The 19,326-nt window shown below is 39.8% G+C and overlaps 1 protein-coding gene across 1 annotated transcript; it reads right to left on the reverse strand.

The window, feature by feature from the left end:
- PLA2G12A (phospholipase A2 group XIIA) lies at window positions 1-19,015 on the reverse strand. Its single transcript, XM_003830016.5, has 4 exons — window positions 18,493-19,015; window positions 7,618-7,694; window positions 6,483-6,648; window positions 1-3,448 (listed from the first exon to the last, which is right to left on the reverse strand). The coding sequence occupies exons 1-4, from the start codon at window positions 18,698-18,700 to the stop codon at window positions 3,330-3,332; spliced, it is 570 nt and encodes a 189-aa protein (XP_003830064.1). The 5' UTR covers window positions 18,701-19,015; the 3' UTR covers window positions 1-3,329.
- Between the last annotated feature and the right edge of the window lie 311 nt (window positions 19,016-19,326).

Consider the following 19,326-nt stretch of genomic DNA (forward strand, 5'->3'; position numbering starts at 1 on the left):
TTCTTGTCTTTTTTTTTTTTTTTTTTGCTCTTTTAATGAGTTTATTCTGTCAATAGGGAAAATATCAACTTTAAAATCTAAACATATGCCACAAAATTTTGGGACAAATTTTGAGTTGAAGACGGCAGTACAAACTCATGTTTAGCTTTGTACACACATAAATAATTATAGATGTGTACATATGCATGGATTAATATACACACATATTTCTCAACTCTGCTACAAACAGTGACATCCCAGTAGCAACAAGCACATCTAATGCCCAGATCTTGGTTTCTAAGTATGATTCTCCAACAAAAGGAACCAGGGCTCTTTGGAGCAGGGGTTGATTCTAGGGATTCTAGGGTTGGGGCAGGGAATATCCAAGATGAACCTGGAGCATCTTGTAGTGCCAGAAAGTAAGAAGTGCTCAAAAATCAAAAGGATGGGCACATCAAAAGGACATAGTAGCCAACCTGGCAGAACTCCTAATAGCCAAGCTGGACAACTTAAGCAACAAAATAAATACTGTGTTACCCAAAATACAAAATATACATGAGTCCATACTGATGTAAACAAATTAGGGTGGGAGGGAGAAACAAATTTTCCATATAGAAAAATTCCAAATACTACATATGGATATTCCCGCTTCCAGGGGGTTGAATGTAATCTTTCCCACCCACCACCTCCCATGACTGGACTTAGTGACTGTTTTCCAAAGAACAGAAGTATGGAAAGGGAAAATAACAGTAATTTTCAGCAGCAAAAAACCAACACACACTACCTTAACCAAGTGTCCAAAGTTAATACACCATCAAGCTGATAGCATGTAACTCCTGACATGATGCAGTGAGAAGGACCTTCACCTCTGGTATTCTTCCTAAAAATCTATAACCCCACTCTAACCATGAGGAAAACATCAGACAAACCCAAATTGAGGAATATTCTACAAAACACCTGACCAGTACTCCTCAAAACTGTCAAGGTTATGAAAAAGAAAGACTGTGGAACTATCACAGACCAGAGGCTAATTAGGCATGACGACTAATTCAGTGTGGTATCCTAGATTGGATCCTGGAAAAGAAAAATGACATTAATTAAAAAACTAGTACAATCTGAAAAATAAAGTCAAGTTCCGTTAATAGTAATTGCCACTGCTGGTTACTTAGCTTCTGACAAATGCTTCATGGTTAAATAAAAGGTTAACACTGGGGGAACTGGGTGAGTGGTCACAGAAGCTCTCCAAGTATCTTTGCAACTTTTCTGTAAATCTAAAATTATCCCAAGTTTTTTTTTTTAAAATCTGAACATAACTGTTTCTACTGATTTTTGTGTAATTTGTGATCATGAATTATATTTTATAAAGATATTGAGTTTGTCCTTTTGAGAAAGCCAATGCTGCTAACAAAATCCATGAATTCATTGTAAGTGTAAAGTTACCTGGACAAATATTTCAATAATAAATATTCATAAACCATTTTTTTTTTAGAGTCTTGCTCTGTTGCCCAGGCTGGAGTGCAGTGGCACAATCTCAGCTCACTGCAACCTCCACCTCCTGGGTTCAAGTGATTATCCTGCCTTAGCCTCCTGAGTAGCTGAGACTATAAGCATGTGCCACCACGCCCAGCAAATTTTTGTATTTTTAGTAGAGACGCTGTTTCGCCATGTTGGCCAGCTGGTCTCAAACTCCTGACCTCAAGTGATCCACCCGCCTCAGCCTCCCAAAGTGCTGGGATTATAGGTGTGAGCCACTGTGCCCAGCCGATAAGCATTAATGATTAATAATGGCTTACAAAACTGTACCTTTTATAAAGGTTTGAAATAAAGAATCAATTGAGTGTCCCAAACATTTAAGTGGAAACCCAGTTTGCTCACTTAGCCACAAGGCATACATGTGCCTTGTCTCACTGGAACAGCTGCCACCAATTCAAGTTGGAAGATACTAGGTTCCCGGCAATGACATATCTCCAAAGTTAGGAACATGGCCCTTTCTCCAGAACATACTTTTCCTTCTGCCCTGTTCTACCTGTAATGACTTACAAATAACCGCCTCTCCCTATGCTGTCCTTCTCTGACTTTGAAAGTCAGTTCATCTTAATAACTTTGGCCACGGGTCACCCAAAGGATATATATGGCTTGAGGTCCCGGGCTAGGGAAAGGTTAACAACCAGTAGTCAGCAAAGACCAGTCTAGGAACATAACTGAGCATTCCAAGAGACTGAAAAGTTTTCAACATTCATAGACATCTTCAGAAGCTGTTGAAGTTTTCTTGGATTTGCTCTAAACATATGGTAATAATTTTCAATGTAAATAAGAGATCTATAAAAGGCAGTTATTTATATCTTGCCTTTTCCATCCTTTTGGCTCTAATTAAAGGCTTTTTGAAAAGCAGTATCAAGCACAAATTTTAGTAAGACCACAGTTAGTAAAAGGTTACAGTCTTTAAAAAATCTACAATAAGGAACAAGTGCTGGGAAATAAATAACAAAGCATAACAGCAAATAGTGCCTTGATATATTAGGTTAAATATCTTTTCATTTATCTCATTAAATCCATCTTTTCTCCAACTTGGCAAAGGTTATAGCAAAAGATGACATTTGTCATGTGAGTAGCTCATAAAATGGGAGTGGCTATGCTTCTGAATCGCATTCACATCACCTTCTAGGCATATTACATAACACTTAGCTATCCTGGGGTTGCTCCCTATGAGGTTATCAGGTGATGATTCCAATTTTACAACTGGAAAAATGGAAACCTTGTCCTTGTAAGTAGTCCTAATAGAAATGTGACTTACTCATATGCTCAACGGGCTACAGAGAAACAACATATTATGTTGTACTTTAATTACATATTATGTGTAATTAAAATAGAAAAAAAAAAGTCCGTTCCTTCTAGGCATAAATGTGTATTTAAAATTTCATAGTAAACAAATACTTGTAAGTGATAATTTCCCCATTTTCCAAATAAGATAATGTTGAATAGACCTTATGATGAATTTTATATTTGATCTCTTTTTTTGGTAAATGTGGTTATGAAAATTGAGTTATATATTCTTCTTTTCAAAATTCTCCGCTAAACAAGCACTTGTTTTTGATATTGGTCAAGATATTTGGCATACTAAGTAAGGGAGCAATGCTGGGGAAGATACCTGAGAAGACAAGCGTGCCCTCCCCTCACTATCTCCCTCACTTTTTTTGCTTTGAGGTTTTAACATCAAGATATAAATTATTTTAAGGTCTCAAAATAATCCTTTCACAAAAATAAGACAGTTTTATGTTGTAAAAACATTAGTTATTTGTCAAAGGTTATGTTCTTCCATCTTCATCTGTCACTAGCTGTCGGCATCTCCTTTAAAGATCAGTTTTTTCTTCATAATGACACCTGCATGCGGCTCGTTGGCTGTCCAGATATGGTTTACAACCTAAATGTATAACACTGTCAAACAAGAGCTCCACTGTTGTTTCACATGCTGCAAAATAAGAAAATGGGATTACTGTTGGGCAACTACATTGCTCTCTTTTCACCTGTTACACATTACAGCACAGCAACAAGCATATCCCTCGTGAGCACTGAAATGTATGCTAGATGAAATCACCAAACTCTCACAACCTGTAGCATATTTACATACACACACATATATCTACAGATTTCCAGTTTTAGTCTCATGCATCTTATTTTTTGTTTGCATTCAACTGTTTAACCCAATTTTTTTTTTTTTTTTTTGAGACAGGGTCTCACTCTGACACCCAGAGTGGAGTGTCATGGTGCAGTCATAGCTTACTGCAGTCTCCACATCCTGGGCTAAAGTGATCCTTCCACCTCAGCCTCCTGAGTAGCTGGCATTACCATGGCCAGCTCATTTTTAATTTAAAATTTTTAAATTTAATTTTTAATTTTAAACAGACACACAACACCACACCCAGCTCTTTTTGTTTGTTTGTTTGTTTGTTTGTTTTTAGTAGAGATGAGGTCTCACTATGTTGCCCAGGCTGGTCTCAAACTCCTGGACTCAGGCAGTCCTCCTGACTTGTCTTCTCAAAGTGCTGGGATTACAGGCGTGGGCCACCATGCCTGGCCCAATTGTTTAAACTAGACAAATAAGAGTCTTTTAAAATAGCACTGATTAATCAGTGTTTTAACTTTCTTTTTATTTGAAAAACATAATCACTAACAGAGTTGTCTGATAATACTCTTAAATTTGCATTTTAAGAAAAAATGTTTTACGTGCGGAAGAAACAAAGTTTAAAAATTGAAATCTCAAAACATTTCATTATGGCCAATGGCTTCTGAGGACTGATCATACATCAGTTAAGAGGCTTAAAGTAAACGGAATCCAATCTCTTTGACCAATGTCCTAATTTGACTTGGGGATATGGGAGCATATAAATCAAAAGTATTTTTCCCCAGTCAGGTAGGTTTATTTTATTTATTTATTTTATTTATTTATTTTTTGAGACAAGGTCTCACCTCACTCTGTCACCCAGGCTGGAGTGCAGTGGCATGATCTTGGTTCACTGCAACCTCTGCCTCCTGGGTTCAAGCGATACTTCCACCTCAGCCTTCTGAGTAACTGGGACTACAGGCGCCTGGCTAATTTTTGTATTTTTTTGTTAGAGATGAGGTTTCACCATGTTGGCCAGGCTGCTCTCAAACTCCTGGGCTCAAGTGGTCCACCAGCCAAGGCCTCCCAAAGTGCTGGGATTACAGGCGTGAGCCACCGCACCCGGCCCCAGTTAGGTTTTTAAATTTTTTGAAGACTATGAAAAGGTAATTTATTTACTTTTCTTATTGTAAGAAACCTGAAACATCCAGGTGAGATTATCTTAACATGTTACACTTACAGAGATATAGCACAGAGTGGCTTTTAGTTATCCAAATACTTTTCGTTTCAAAATATTCATGTTAAGGAAGAAACTTGTCATTACAAAATCTTAACATTTTCAAAGTTCTCCAAAAGACTGTGCCATTAAGAAACAACCAACCACAGAAGTGGAGAGGCTATGACTATTAAATAGGAGGTTACAAGATGATTGGTTTCACATTCTTCTTAAATCAGAAAACAGGAAATAAATCTATCTATGCTTCAGGTTTACAGCTAGTTTACCTTAGCCAAAAGCTGCAAAGGGATACAGAGGCTGTGAATTCAAGATTACCTGCAGCAGAGATTTCTTCCTTGACATGAATTATTAGGATATTAGAATCAGGGCTATAATATGAGACTATTTGGAGAATACTGTATAATAGACAGAACACAGATTTTAAAGTCAGGCTAAATGCTCACTTGGGGCAAGTTACTGTTTTCTGAACCATCGTTTCCTTCCTTGAAAAATGGGGATAACACTACCTACCTCTTTAGGTTTTTGTTGGCATCAAATGAAAACATGAATAAAATATCTAGCACAGTATCTTATGATAAGTGCTTAAAATGTTATTTTCCTTTCCTGCCTTGCCTCTTCTGATTTCAGTGTATGATATGTTCTTTGGCTTGACAGTAGAGAAATCTTATAACTACCAGTATTTGAATGGTGATTTATTTGTATTTCCACAAATACTTCACTTCATCCTTATGACAACTCTGTGAGGTGAGTATCATCATTCTTTTAAAAATGACACCAAAGGGCCCTTTCCCTTTGCTAGTTTGGCTTTCTATCTCTTCACCATAATACCTCATGGCAGTGAGTACAACTATATGCTGAGTCCCGTGAGTCCTCCTAGTAAATCACTGAACCTGGGGGTCATCTGGGGACCTTCCCAACAGAAACACATAAGACAAGTCTTCTAGAAATTCCTACTCCAAATCCAGTGTGCTATACTCTTAAATTCACTGGTGGTATGGTCTGAATGTTTGTGTCTTTCCAGAATTTATGTTGAAATCCTAACCTCCAAAGTGATGAAATCAGAAGGTGAGGCCTTTGGAGGTGTCTAAGTTCCAAAGGATGGTAAATGTGATTAGTGCTCTTATAAAAGAGGCCCCAGAGAGCTATCTAGTCCTCTCCACTAAGTGAAGACACAGTTAGAAGGCAACTGCTATGAACTAGAAAATGAGTCCTTATCAGACACCAAATCTGCTAGTGCCTTGATCTTGGACTTCCCAGCCTCCAGAACTGTAGGAAATAACTTTCTGTTGTCTACAAGTCACCCAGTCTATGGTAGCAGTCCAGACGGACTAAGACAACTGGAATCAGAGTTTCAAACTTTAGCTACTTTAGGTTCTTACATGATGACTGGAGATATATTTTAGGGCACAAGGTAGATGAATTCTTCTCTCTCTCAGCCTTAGACACCCCTACTGTCCCAAGGTTTCCTAATGCTTTTTGCTTCTGTGACTATAAATCATTTTAGATTATAAAATCATCAGCTCCTCACCTCAGAAAATTGAAGTCTGTGTCACAATAGATAATATATGTGAAAGATTTCTATTGGTAAATCCTATACTAAAACATAGAGCATTTGATAAAACTTTAAAAAGTACACTCAACCCCAAGTCACCAGATCATCCTTACCCTGAACATGCTGAGTTAGTCCTAGTGTTTTCTGTACATCTCGGCAGATCTTGGAGAGGCAATACTGGAATTCCTCATCACAGTCATTCTTGCTTTTGCCACAGGTCTCATAGCACCTGTCGTGTTGGTTGCAACACTTTGTCAGGGAAGGGATACCAATGTTAAGCTGCAAAAGGCATTTGGATGGATTACTGTCAATGAAATGCAAAACTCCTCTGAAGTACCGCATTCAAATAGACTAAATAGGTATAAATGATAATTACTGCTGTATAGGTAGTTCCAAAATCCATTTCTGCCTACAAGTATTTTCTGTGTTATAAATCTCCCCATTACACTTACCCATACCCACCCATGTTACTCTCTCAGCTATGCCTCACTGCTCCCTATTCTGCAACGTTAGAACACTCACAGTTACCTGTCAGTAACAAAATTTCCATTTGTCCAAAACACAAAACGTAAGTTTTAAAAAAAGAAAGATGAGGCTAAGTCCATTAACGATTCTCCAGGGGCTAGGCAAGTATGATTTTTGGATACTCAAAGTGTTTGTGGCCTCTCCTTCCAAATAAAATTTACTTTATGTGAAATATCACAGAAAACTTTCCTACAACTCAAATTTTTTTGTTTTTTAATCTTTAAATATTTCTCCATTCCCCAAAGATACTATTACTCTGAATCTATAACTTCAATTATTTTAAATAACTTTATACACAAAATCCTTGTGTCTAGGAATCATTCTCATAAACACTTTTTTCCCATAATACTTGGCTTAGATCCAGTCACTCCTACAACAACCACACAGCTATCCCCCTTAGCCTTGTTTTAATGTCGAAAACATGATTTATCTATAGTTTTTCCCTCTAAGTAGTAGCACTTCTGTACTCCAAACTTTTCAACTACGTATGTGATATTGGGAAATATCATTTAAATAGTACGAACATCTATAAGATTCAAAAACAAAACAATTTTACTTCATTTACTTTTGTTAGTTTTGCCAAAAAGAATCTAATAAACCTGATCACTCTTACACCCAGCTAAATTATTTGTGAATCTAAGAACATGCTGATAGTCTTATATCACCAAAAGTATTACATGATTTACCAGTTACAAAACTTATCAAATAAAAGACAATATTTACATGAACACCAAACAGTGGAGAGCCACATCCATTCGGTGGGGAGGGTTTATAACCATAACGTGGGAAAGGCTTAGATCCTATAAAATATAATGGTATCATAATTAATTTTCAAATATGATAAAAGTAAAATACATACTCAAAAAGGTCAATATGCTACATTAGCCTTAGAAATATTTAATATTTACTTGGATGCTAACATAAGTGCATATGTCTTTATTCTGATGAGCATTAAGAATGCTAATTAGACTTTTTATTTCTCCTGTGGTGAGGAATATATACAAATGTGCACATATATACATATGCACATATATAGCAACTCATAAAATGTAATTATTTGTAAGCCTATGCCATACGAAACATACAAAAGCTTATCCTGTACTTCTGGAGATTTCAGAGGTCACTTGCCAGATAGGGTTCATATGTATGAAAGATAAATCCACCCTGTTTTCCTGTACATTCTAACACTTTGTTTTTTAGAGCTAAGACAGTATCTTCCCAACTCCCACAAATGCTTCATTGCATACAAACCTCAATAACCATTAACCAACCAGTTTACTTGGGCAAAGCCTAAGGCTAAGGAAGACAAGGGTCATCTGATGATCATTCAATAACCTTAGTACTACAAGACATTACAGGACCACGCATTCTGCCTGCTGCCCTCCCACCGAGTCAACCATTCCACAAATATACTTCTTTGCCATCTAAGGAAAAGGTTAGGAGGGATACTTGATGAACTACGGTACTCCAGAAGTACTGTAGCTCTAATGAAGTACTTCTAAAGAACAGAAGACTTGGAAGGCTAATGTTCCCCAGTAGCATCAAGGGTTCAGTAACAAGGAAAAAGATGACATTATCATAGCTATCTTAAATTTTGGAGGGTACTTCAGAAACATCTCACCTCATTTAATACAGGTTTACCTCAGAGATATTGCAGGTTCAGTCCCAGATCATCACAATAAAGCCAATATAACAATGAAGTGAGTCACATAAATTTTTTTGGTTTTCCAGTGCATATAAAAGTTTTGTTTACACTATGCTGTAGTCTATTAAGTGCTCAATAACACTGTCTAAAAAAACCAATGTACAGACCTTAATTTAAAAATACTTTATTGCTAAAAAATGCTGACACAGATACTAAGTGAGCACATGCTGTGGGAAATATGGCACCGATAGACTTGCTCAATGCAGGGTCGCCGCTAACCTTCGATTTGTTAAAAAACAAACAAGCAAAAAAACCCCCACAATTATTTGTGAAGTGCATTAAAGCAAAACACATTAAAATGAAGTATGCTTGTATAGAAATCACTTCAACCTACCAGTCACCTACTGGCTCTTTGAATGTTTCCCACAACCCTCCTACATCAAGAAATAACCTATTCTACTGTGAAATGACATCAATTGTTAAGACATTCTTCTGCCTTCTTTTAAGTTCTACCTATAAACAATCCTCTGCCCCTTGGGGAAACAGAAAAATAAGCCAACTCCCTATTTTACACAATAATCCTTTCAAATATTTTGGGCTACAATTTATCTTGCCTTCTAAAATGAGATATTCCCAGGTATTTTACCCTAAGACATGGCAGTTTCCAAATACAACCCCACAGTTGGATACATAGGAGTGACACAAAGTATTCCGCCAATTTTCATTTAACATTTATTGGTAGATTTTATAAAGACAAGGTTACCCTCCAAAAGTAAATTGAGGGTAAAAAAGCAGCTCTTTCAGTAATCAACCATCAAAATAAGTAACCCCTCAAGGTAATAACTGAAAAATGGTTTTGGCTGGGCGTGGTGGCTCACGCCTATAATCCCAGCACTTTGGGAGGTTAAGGTGGTAAAACTGCCTGAGCCCAGGTTTTTGAGACCGGCCTGGGCAACATGATGAGACTCTGTCTGTATTCAAAAAAAAAAAAAAAAATATATATATATATATATATATATGAATTTTAAAAAAATAAAAAAAGAAAGAGAAAAAAAATAAACGGTTTCAGTGACTTGCTCAGCAGTTCCATGCTCAACTAAGGTCACCATACATAGCCTCAAGAGAGTAGTATAACCTCACGAAGATATAAAGCTATAGCCTGGGCCGGGAGCGGTGGCTCACACCTGTAATCCCAGCACTTTGGGAGGCTGAGGCAGGTGGATCACCTGAGGTCGAGAGTTCAACACCAGCCTGACCAACATGGCGAAACCCCATCTCTACTAAATATACAAAATTAGCTGGGCAATGTGGTGGCACATGCCTGTAATCCCAGCTACTTGGGAGGCTGAGGCAGGAGAATCGCTTGAACCTAGGAGGCGGAGGTTGTGGTGAGCCGAGATCGTGCCATTGCACTCCAGCCTGGGCAACAAGAGCGAAACTCTGTCTCAAAAAACAGTAACAACAAAAACAAAACCTATAGCCTGCTCTAAAGGAAAAATGTATACGAAAAGGAATGGTTAAGATGAGTCTAGAAAACGGAAGGCCAATGATAGCACTTCGTCTTGTTTCTCCAGCCCTGTCCATAAGGAAGGGTTGTTTCTGGACCCCTGGAAGATGAGGGTAGGTGACTCAGGCTATCACAGATGAATCACCGTGATCCTTCAACTCTCATCGCCTACTTTTAGTCCTTCATTCTTTTTTTTTTGAGATGGAGTCTCGCTTTGCCTCCCAGCAAGCTGGAGTGCAATGGCGCGATCTTGGCTCATCGCAACTTCTGCCTCCTGGGTTCAAGTGAGTCTCCTGCCTCAGCTTCCCCAGTAGCTGGAATTACAGGAGTGTGCCACCAGGCCTGGCTAATTTTTGTATTTTTAGTAGAGACGGGGCTTCACCAGGTTGGCCAGGCTGGTCTCAAACTCCTGACCTCGTGATCCACCCGCCTCGGCCTCCCAAAGTGTTGGGATTACAGGCGTGAGCCACCGTGCCCGGCCCAGTCCTTCATTCCTAAGAAAACAGTTTATGACTTGGCTTCCTACTTACAAGGGCCTACAGAGGAAGGTCCAGTGGGCATCTCAAACTTAAGCTGTCCCTCCTGACATTCACCTCAAATTTGCTCCATTCACAGTTTGCTGTTTTCAGTTAACAGTAATTCTGTCCTTCCAGATGCTCAGAGCAAAAATGTCAGACATTTTTGCTTATGTTCTTACGTTCTTATACCCCACATTCAATCCAACAGTATATCCTGTTGACTCTACCTTCAAAATATTCAGAATCTAATCACTTCTTACCACCTCCACTACTACCAATCCTGCTCCAAGCCACAATGGATTATTGCTATAAACTCCTAACTATTTGCCCTACTTTGGTTCGCCTGCTCCACACCAACCCCCCATAATCCAGTCTCAACACCGAGCACAAATGATTGTATTAAAATATGTTAGATCAAGTCTTTTTCTGCTCAGAGACGCCTTAATGGCTTCTCATCTTATTCAGAACAAAAGCCAAAGTCTATAAAGCTTATGAAACCCTGTATAACCTGGTCTTCCCATGATTTCTCTGACCTCATCCTCTTCCTAGTCTCTCTCTTCCTTTCTTCCTCAACCTATTCCTCTTTGCTGTTCCACAGACACTGCAGGTCTGCTCCTGTCCCAGGGCCTTTGAACCTGCTCTTCCTGTATGTGGATGCTCTTTCTCCTGACACTAGTTTCTCCTTTACTGCTATGGTTTGAATGTTTGCATCACCCCAAAATTCATGTTGAAACCTAATCACCAATGTGATGGTATTAGAAGGTGGGACTATTGGAGGTGATTAGGTCATGTGGACAGATCTCTCATGAATGGAATTTGTGCCCTATAAAAGTGGCCCTAAAGAGCTGCCCTGCCCCATCCATCACCATGTGAGGACACAGCTAGAAGGTGCCATCTATGAACAAGGAAGTGGACTCTTACCAGACATTGAATCTGCCAAATGCTCGATCTTGGACTTCACAACCTCCAGAACTGAGGAATAAATTTCCGTTGTTTATAAGCCACCCAGTTTAAGGCATTTTGTTATAGCAGCCTGAACAGACTAAGACATTCACCTTCTCAGCAAGTCTTCCCTGACCATACTATTTGTAGCACATATGACCTTCTAACATACTATATCACTAATCTACTTATTTTATTATGTCTCCCCATCCTAAAATGTAAACTCCTTGAAAGCAGACATTTTTGTGTTTTGGATTCCCAATGCCTAGAACAGTGCCTGGAATAACTTTGTGATGAATTTTTGCAATAAGTATGTGATGAATTAATGAACAGAAGACTTGTAAGGCTTGGAATATTCATTATAAATGGAGATTATCCGTTAAGAAACCCTGCTGTTTGCCCTAGAGTCTCTTTTGTGCTTGGTGAGCATTCATCAGCCAGCCTCCAAAGACTGATCACTTCTAGCTTGTCACATCTCTTTAAAATACGGCACCTCAGACTGAACACTGTAGGGTAAGATGGGCTTTTTAACCTTTTGTGCTGGATAAAGTACTTGTATTAAAACAGCCTAACACAGTATGTTTCAGCTGTGCCTCATTGCTAACATAGACAGTAGTAAAAAAAAAAAAATCATCGGTTCTTTCTAAAATGGACTTTTTAATACCTACTGCTAGAGGCTTAGCACTTCTGCAATTTAATTTTGAGTCTAAATATAAGATTGTATATAAGATTCAATCTTGTTAGTTTCAGTTCACCATTCTCGACTGCTGAGCAGTTTTTAAATCTAGAGCTATTCACCCAGTGTTGCCTGTTGCTCCCAGATATTCACAAATTTAAGATGCAGATATTAATCAGGACAGAGGTCCACTACAGATGAGTCCTCTCTCCAAGCAGCCGTGAAGTCATCAAATAGTAACCAGTTTTTCTCACAGGAGTATCATGAGAAACTATACATTTATCTATAGTTTTCTTTGCCCTAACACACTATAAATCTCTTCACAGAAAAGGAGGCTGCATCAGCATTTAATTCTTGGGAAGCCCATTCTAGTTCCTCAAGCTTCATCATGAAACTCTCTTTCGTCAGGGGTTTTGACAATCAACTGTTCAAAATGTTTAGAAACATATCTAGAGATACACACTAAGAAATAGGTCAAGCTGTTAATCTGAAAAAAGTACAATAAATACACCAGAGAATGTTCAAAAAGTCTGGAAACAGGAATAATAATGTATTTACAATATATATTGTTCAGGTTAACAACTGGACTGTTTTAAATTTAGAAGTATATCATCTAAAAGTGTCTAGTGGTTAATGAAAAACATATTGAGTGTGTCATTTGAAAATAAAATATAATGTTTATCCTATGTTTCCAACTTTTTAGACACCTTGTACATTCTCCCTCCCTCCCATCTGCCAGTCTAGAGATTTCTGGCACCTCACCCTTTTCCATGAGAAGCAAAGATTACCACCCTCAGACAACCGATATGGGCCTATGGCTTTAAAGACATGTGTCTCAATTGTCGTATTTTGTTTGTTTGTTTTTTTCTGAGACTGAGTTTTGCTCTTGTTGCCCAAGCTGGAGTGCAATGGCGTGATCTCAGCTCACTGCAACCTCTGCCTCCTGGGTTCAAGCGATTCTTCTGCCTCAGCCTCCCAAGTAGCTGGGATTACAGGCATGCGCCACCATGCCTGGCTAATCTTGTATTTTTAGTAGAGATGGAGTTTCTCCATGTTGGTCAGGCTGGTCTTGAACTCCTGACAGGTGATCTGCCTGCCTCAGTCTCCCAAAGTGCTGGGATTACAAGCGTGAGCCACTGCGCCCGGCCTTTTTTTTTAATCAGAAAGATACTTCCCTCAATGTACATACAACAGCAGTACTTCTATTTTTCCTTCCCTTTGTATTTTATCTAAATCCATAGACTCTGATTTCAAATCTATAAAAACATTCCTGATGCTGATGATGTGTGTAATGACAGTGATACATATATATGTGTATGCATGTGTGTACATATATAGACATTTTCTCATAAGAGATAATTACCTTTGAATGGGGGAATGATCAGACACAAATGAAGTCAGAAAAACTAAAAACATGCCCACCATAGGAGAGTAAAGAGGAAGAGATAGTACAGAGAAGGACAACTGGCAAAAATGAGAATGGAGGTACGAGGAAGTAGGAGGCTGCTGTGCCAAACAGGGCTAGTGGTTATAACTGTCTAAAGAAGAAAAGTTGATAAAAATCAAGTAATAAAGAGCCAACATCTACTGTACATGAAAAACTGGATAATAACACCATGAAATAAATGCTGGTAAAAAGTTTGGCTCCCCAGTGTAAATGGCAAAAGGGGCATATGTGTATGGTTCTTTAGTTTTTTTCAAGGCAAACTCCTAATGTCATTTCCTCAGAGAGGTCTTCCCTGCTTACCCAATCTAAAATAGCACCCCCTCTCTTTCTAGCATTTATTGACCTAATTAACATTAACATTAGTCAGTTTCTATGAAGAAAGGACTTAGTCTTGCTCACCTAGAAGATATTTAGCACACAGTGGGCACCCAATAAATTACCAGATTAAAAAATGGGAAACATTCTTTGATGAAATTAAAATAATTCCTTATCCACAGCAAAAAACTGAAAACTTGGAAGTAACTAGTTTCCTGAGAAATTCTAAAGTATTTTGAAATTCTAAATTCACCTTTAAATTAAAAGTTATTTCTGAACAAGGGAAGTTATATAGACAGTTCTTTATTAGAGGTTAAGTTGATTCAGACACCAATGTTACAAATGTATTAATATTTTAAATTTTGTTATAGTTTTATAAATGGCTAAGCATTTTAAAAATTAGCATTTCTACTGGTGCCAGTTTTTACAAATAAAGCAAAAACTCAATAATGGAAGAAACAAAATCAGAGTAACATCAAAACACCATGATGTGTTGGGGCCATTGTCCTCTAAAATTTGTAAGCGGATACAAACCAAATCCACTGTGTACAACTGCATGGAAAGACTATTCATTAATTTCCATTTTTGACTTAAGCAATAGCTCCTTCTCTTGATTGTTTATCATTTGTATGGACTGCTGAAATCTAAAGATTTTCATAGACTGAGACAAAGTTGATTCTTTTCCATGTATTTTTTCTAAATTTGATGCAAATACTTCCAGATAGACCAACTGTTTTCACCTGACAGAATATGAAGCAGATGACAAGCACAAGAAGTAGTCTGCTGGGTCACACAAAGGTCTCATGGCAGAGTTTTGTAAGATTCCAACCTGCACTCCCAAACACTTGAGACTTTAAGTATTCATGATCATTAATCTCCAAAAGGTCCTTATATTACTTTATTTTTCTAGTCTGCTCACTTTTATATTTTCCTCAAATCTCCAACATCCCCATTCTCCATCTTCTCTGTCAGCTGATGACCTGGATTCCTACTTTACTGAGAAAAGCAGGCAATCAGGAGAACTTGAACATCCACCCACTTAACCAGCATCAGTGCTCATATCCTCTACCTGTGTTCCTATTAACAGGGCTATGCTATAAGCTCTTGGCCAAACTCTCTAAGTATGTACTAGAAACTACCCCCTCTCACTTACCCAAGGCTATGACTCCAACAATTCTCTCCCTCGTCAGTATTTCTACTCTCCACTGAACCATTCTCAAAAGCATACAAATGTGTTATTATTTTTCTAATGCCTGAAAACTGTTCTTTCCACGGTCTTCCCCATATCAGTTAATGGTAACTCTGTCCTTCCAGTTGTTCAGGCCAAAAACTGTGGTATCATTTTTGACTTAACTCATACCTAACTTCTAAGCCATCAGCAAATCTTTTAGGTCCTTCCTTCAAAATATATCCAAAATCCAACTACTTCTCATTACCTCTGTTGCTACCAACCTGAGCAAAATCACCCATCTTTTGTCTGGACTCCTGCATGCGTCACCCTGCTTCCATTTTTACTCCCCCACTCCCTTGACCCCTTCTGTTCTCAGCACAACAGCCAGAAGGATCCTAGAAAACATACGTCACTGAATTAATTAATGACTTATTCATCATTCTAAAAACATTTACAAGCCAGTTTTGTGTTCTATTTTTCAAAGGAAATCGAAAAGTTTTCTTCCTTAAATCTTCCTTGCTGTCAGGGAGAAAAAAGTTGAAGAAAATAACGGATCATCAAATTTATTTCCCTAAATACTTAACTCTCAATAAGGCCTTTTTCCTACCCAAGAGAGGATGGCCAAAACTAAGGGAGCAAGTCTCCATAATGCCAGTCCCTCAGGTAAAGCAAGGACATGTGCCCTTTATTTGACCAACCTCTCCCTACCATTAACTCACTCTTTTTTTTTTTTTTTTTAAGCTCTCTTGATCTCTTTCTTGCAACTAAAACACCCCTTAATCACCATGTTTCTCCAGATTTGGGATTGTTTTGTTTGGTTCTGATTTGGTCACCTGAATTCCAAAATATAGGAAAGGTTGAATCATTGTTCCAGAGAGACTGCTCGAGTAACGGCAATTTTATTATTATTATTATTATTTTTGAGACAGAGTCTTGCTCTGTCACCCAGGCTGGAGGCATGGTCTTGGCTCACTGCAACCTCCGCCTCCCAGGTTCAAGCTATTCTCCTACCTCAGCCTCCCAAGTAGCTGGGACTACAGGTGTGCACCACCATGCCCAGCTAATTTTTGTATTTTTAGTAGAGACGGGGTTTCACCATGTTGGCCAGGCTGGTCTTGAACTCCTGCGCTCAACTGATCCGCCTGCCTCAGCCTCCCAAAGTGCTGGGATTACAGGCATGAGCCATCACGCCCTGCCTAATTTTTTTTTTCATTGAGATCCAATTATCTATCAGTATGGTGACTTGGACTTGAAACCACATGTCCGTTAAACGTAGAGTACTTACTAAGACAAAAAATTTTTTTTCACTGAGGCATATAACATTTCTTAAATTCTCAAATTCCTTTGTGTTTTTTGTGCCAGAGACCTTCCTCTAAACTCCAAATAGTAAATTTTGAGAAGCCTGTAGAAGATGAAAAAGATTAAAAAGAAAGATTAAGCCAGGTGTAGTGGGGGCATGGCCTATAGTCCTAGCTATTTGGGAAGCTGAGGCAGGAGAATTGCTTGAGCCCAGGAGTTGGAGGCTGCAGGGAGCAATGATCACACCACTGCCCTCTAGCCTGGGCACAGAGGGAGACCTTGCCTCAAAAATATTAACAAAAAATAAAATAAAAAGACTAAAACAGTATTTTAACAAGGCTGGTATTCATTCAACTTCAGGGATGTTTTAAATGTAAATAAACTCTAGAACCCTAGACTAATAAATTTATGAAGACGACTCCTTCCAAGTCTTCCCTATCTCTGTAAATGGCAACCGTTTCCTTCCTTTGGCTCAGGCCAAAACCTTCAGAGTCATCCTTGACTGGCCTTTCTCCTCAGGTCCACTGCACTTGCTATTCCCTCTGCCTGGAATGCTGTTTCTCCAAATAACCACATTCCCTCCCCTTACCACGTGCAGATTTCTTCTCAAATATTCTTTCATCAGTGAGGCCTTTGCTGAACAACCCATTTAGAAGAGTAAATTGCCTCCAACATGGCCCCTCGTCTGCCCTGATCAGACTCCACACTTCCCCTAATTTTACTTATTTACTAGTTTACTGCCCATCTCTCCCTCACCAGAACTCAAGCTCCATGGACAGAGATTTTTGTCTGTTTTATTAACTGCTGAATCTCAAATTAGAACAACATCTGAAGCACAGTTGGGACTCAAATATTTGTATAATGAATAGGAATGACTAAGTAAAACTGTAACATTTGCTTTAGGAAAGGCAACTATTTGATCCTTAAATTATGCACTTAATCCTCCGAACAAGTTCTACAAGAATAAAAGCATCTTCATGAAGCATACGTTTAGGTGGTAACGTTTAGGCACAAATTTAAGAAGCAATGCAACATGTCTCAGCACCTGTTCAGCGCTTTAAAGTATACAAGATACAGTTCATCCTTTACTTCTATTAACATAAAACTAGAAATTATCTTGAAAATTGCAGGCAGCAGGTGGCATCACAGGTTTACATGATACCAGTTCCTTTTAAGTTCACCTATACAATCAGGTTCCAACAATGAAGTCACTGGATCCCCTATTATTTTCCACTGCCAGCATAATGAGACTCTAACCTTGGCTAATCTTATTGGAAACATGATCTCCCAAGTGCTCTCTTAACATTTTCAATTTCCAAACAAAAGTCCAATATTTTTCTGACCTATTAAAATATTTAAGCACTCAAAAATGTGCTACAGAAGAACCATCTCTGCCTGAAATACTGAGTTGATTAGTACTCATACCGCCACCAAACAAATTCTCAGGTTCAAAGAGAAAGTTCAAAAAATATTAAAAGAGTAAATGAAGATAACTGTATTAACGTTAACCAACAATGAGGAGGAGGCGGGTCACTGATATCTAAGGAAAGAAGAGTTATCGGAACCCTTTCTCAACACTCGAGTACACCAAAAGTCTGTACAAAGGTCGCAAGTTATTGTCTATGGGTTTGCAGAAAAGAAACCATTTAATATCAATTATAGAGAAAGTTAATACGGCGTGGTTTTTAAATTCTCAGTTTGCTTCGCATGTTCATCCAATTTACAGAAGCAAAAATGAGCTAAAATCAGTCTGTTCCACTCTATTCCCATGATTCCTACGTCAGTAAGTTCTTGGGCAACTTGGTGCAATTGAGGGGGGGGAAAGGTAATTCAGAAGCAATGCAAATGGGACGGAGAGTACACTCAGGTGACCTCTCACATTCTAACAATAGTGGTGCGAACTTGTACCCAGCTTGCTCAATCACTAGAACGGCAAGATTCTAGCAGTGGTTAAGTTTTTCCACAGCCGAAGGACACCGTCAAGGTCTGCCTTGCATCTGTCACTCACACCTCCAGGATCTCCGTCACCTCAATCCCCCGAAAGCACGAGCCCTCGCTGGGCCCGGGTGCCCCCTCACCGTCACTGCATTTATACTGGCAGAGACCGTCCTCGCCTCCCAGGAGGTCCAAGGCGGCGTTCAGGTACGTGTCTATCTTATGAACGCCGTTCCGGATGGTCTTCAGGGTGGCTCTCCAGTCGGTGGTCTGGGCCTGCTCCTGGCACCTGACAACAGCGGCCATGAGGAGGAGCAGGAGGGTGAGCGCGGGGCGCGAGAGCAGGGCCATGCGCGCAGCGCCGGGCTCTACGGGTCCCCGAGCCGCGGCGGGGGGCGCGTCCCCACAGAGTCCCCGGGACGCGCTAGGCAGCGGCGCGGGCCCCGGGCTTGGCAGCAGCCAGCTCCATATCCACGCCTCCTTCCCGGCTGGCCCGCAGGATCTCGCTGGCTTTACGTGAACCGCCTCGGGCAGGCAGCGCCGTCGCGGGAACGCGCCCGCTCACCTGGACCAGCGCGCCCGCTCACCTGGGCCAGCAACCGTCCCCTATGCGCCTGCGCCGGAGCACGGCGCGTCAGCGGCGCACGGGAGGGGCGGGACGCGCAGGCGGTGGGGCGGGGCGGGGGCGGGGAACCGGGGGCGGGGCCTCCATGCCCACGTGGTCTCCGTGGCGCCCTCCCAAGGCCCTTGGTCCTGGTTCACAAGAGAACCTTAAAAAGTACCCAGGCCTGAGCCCCTTTTCTAGGGAGCCTGATTACGTTGTCCCAGGTGGCAGTGGGCGTCGGTATTTTTTAAGAAAGCTCTCCGGGCTGTTAACCGTGAAGCGAGAGTGCAGAGCTAACCCCGGTGGCCTAACCTGACCAGTCGGGGCTCAGCACAGTAGCCCCGAGAGACAAGCTTTTCTGGGTGTGGACAAC

The sequence above is a fragment of the Pan paniscus genome, chromosome 3 (genome assembly GCF_029289425.2).
Source record: "Pan paniscus chromosome 3, NHGRI_mPanPan1-v2.0_pri, whole genome shotgun sequence".
Taxonomy (NCBI): Eukaryota; Metazoa; Chordata; class Mammalia; order Primates; family Hominidae; genus Pan; species Pan paniscus.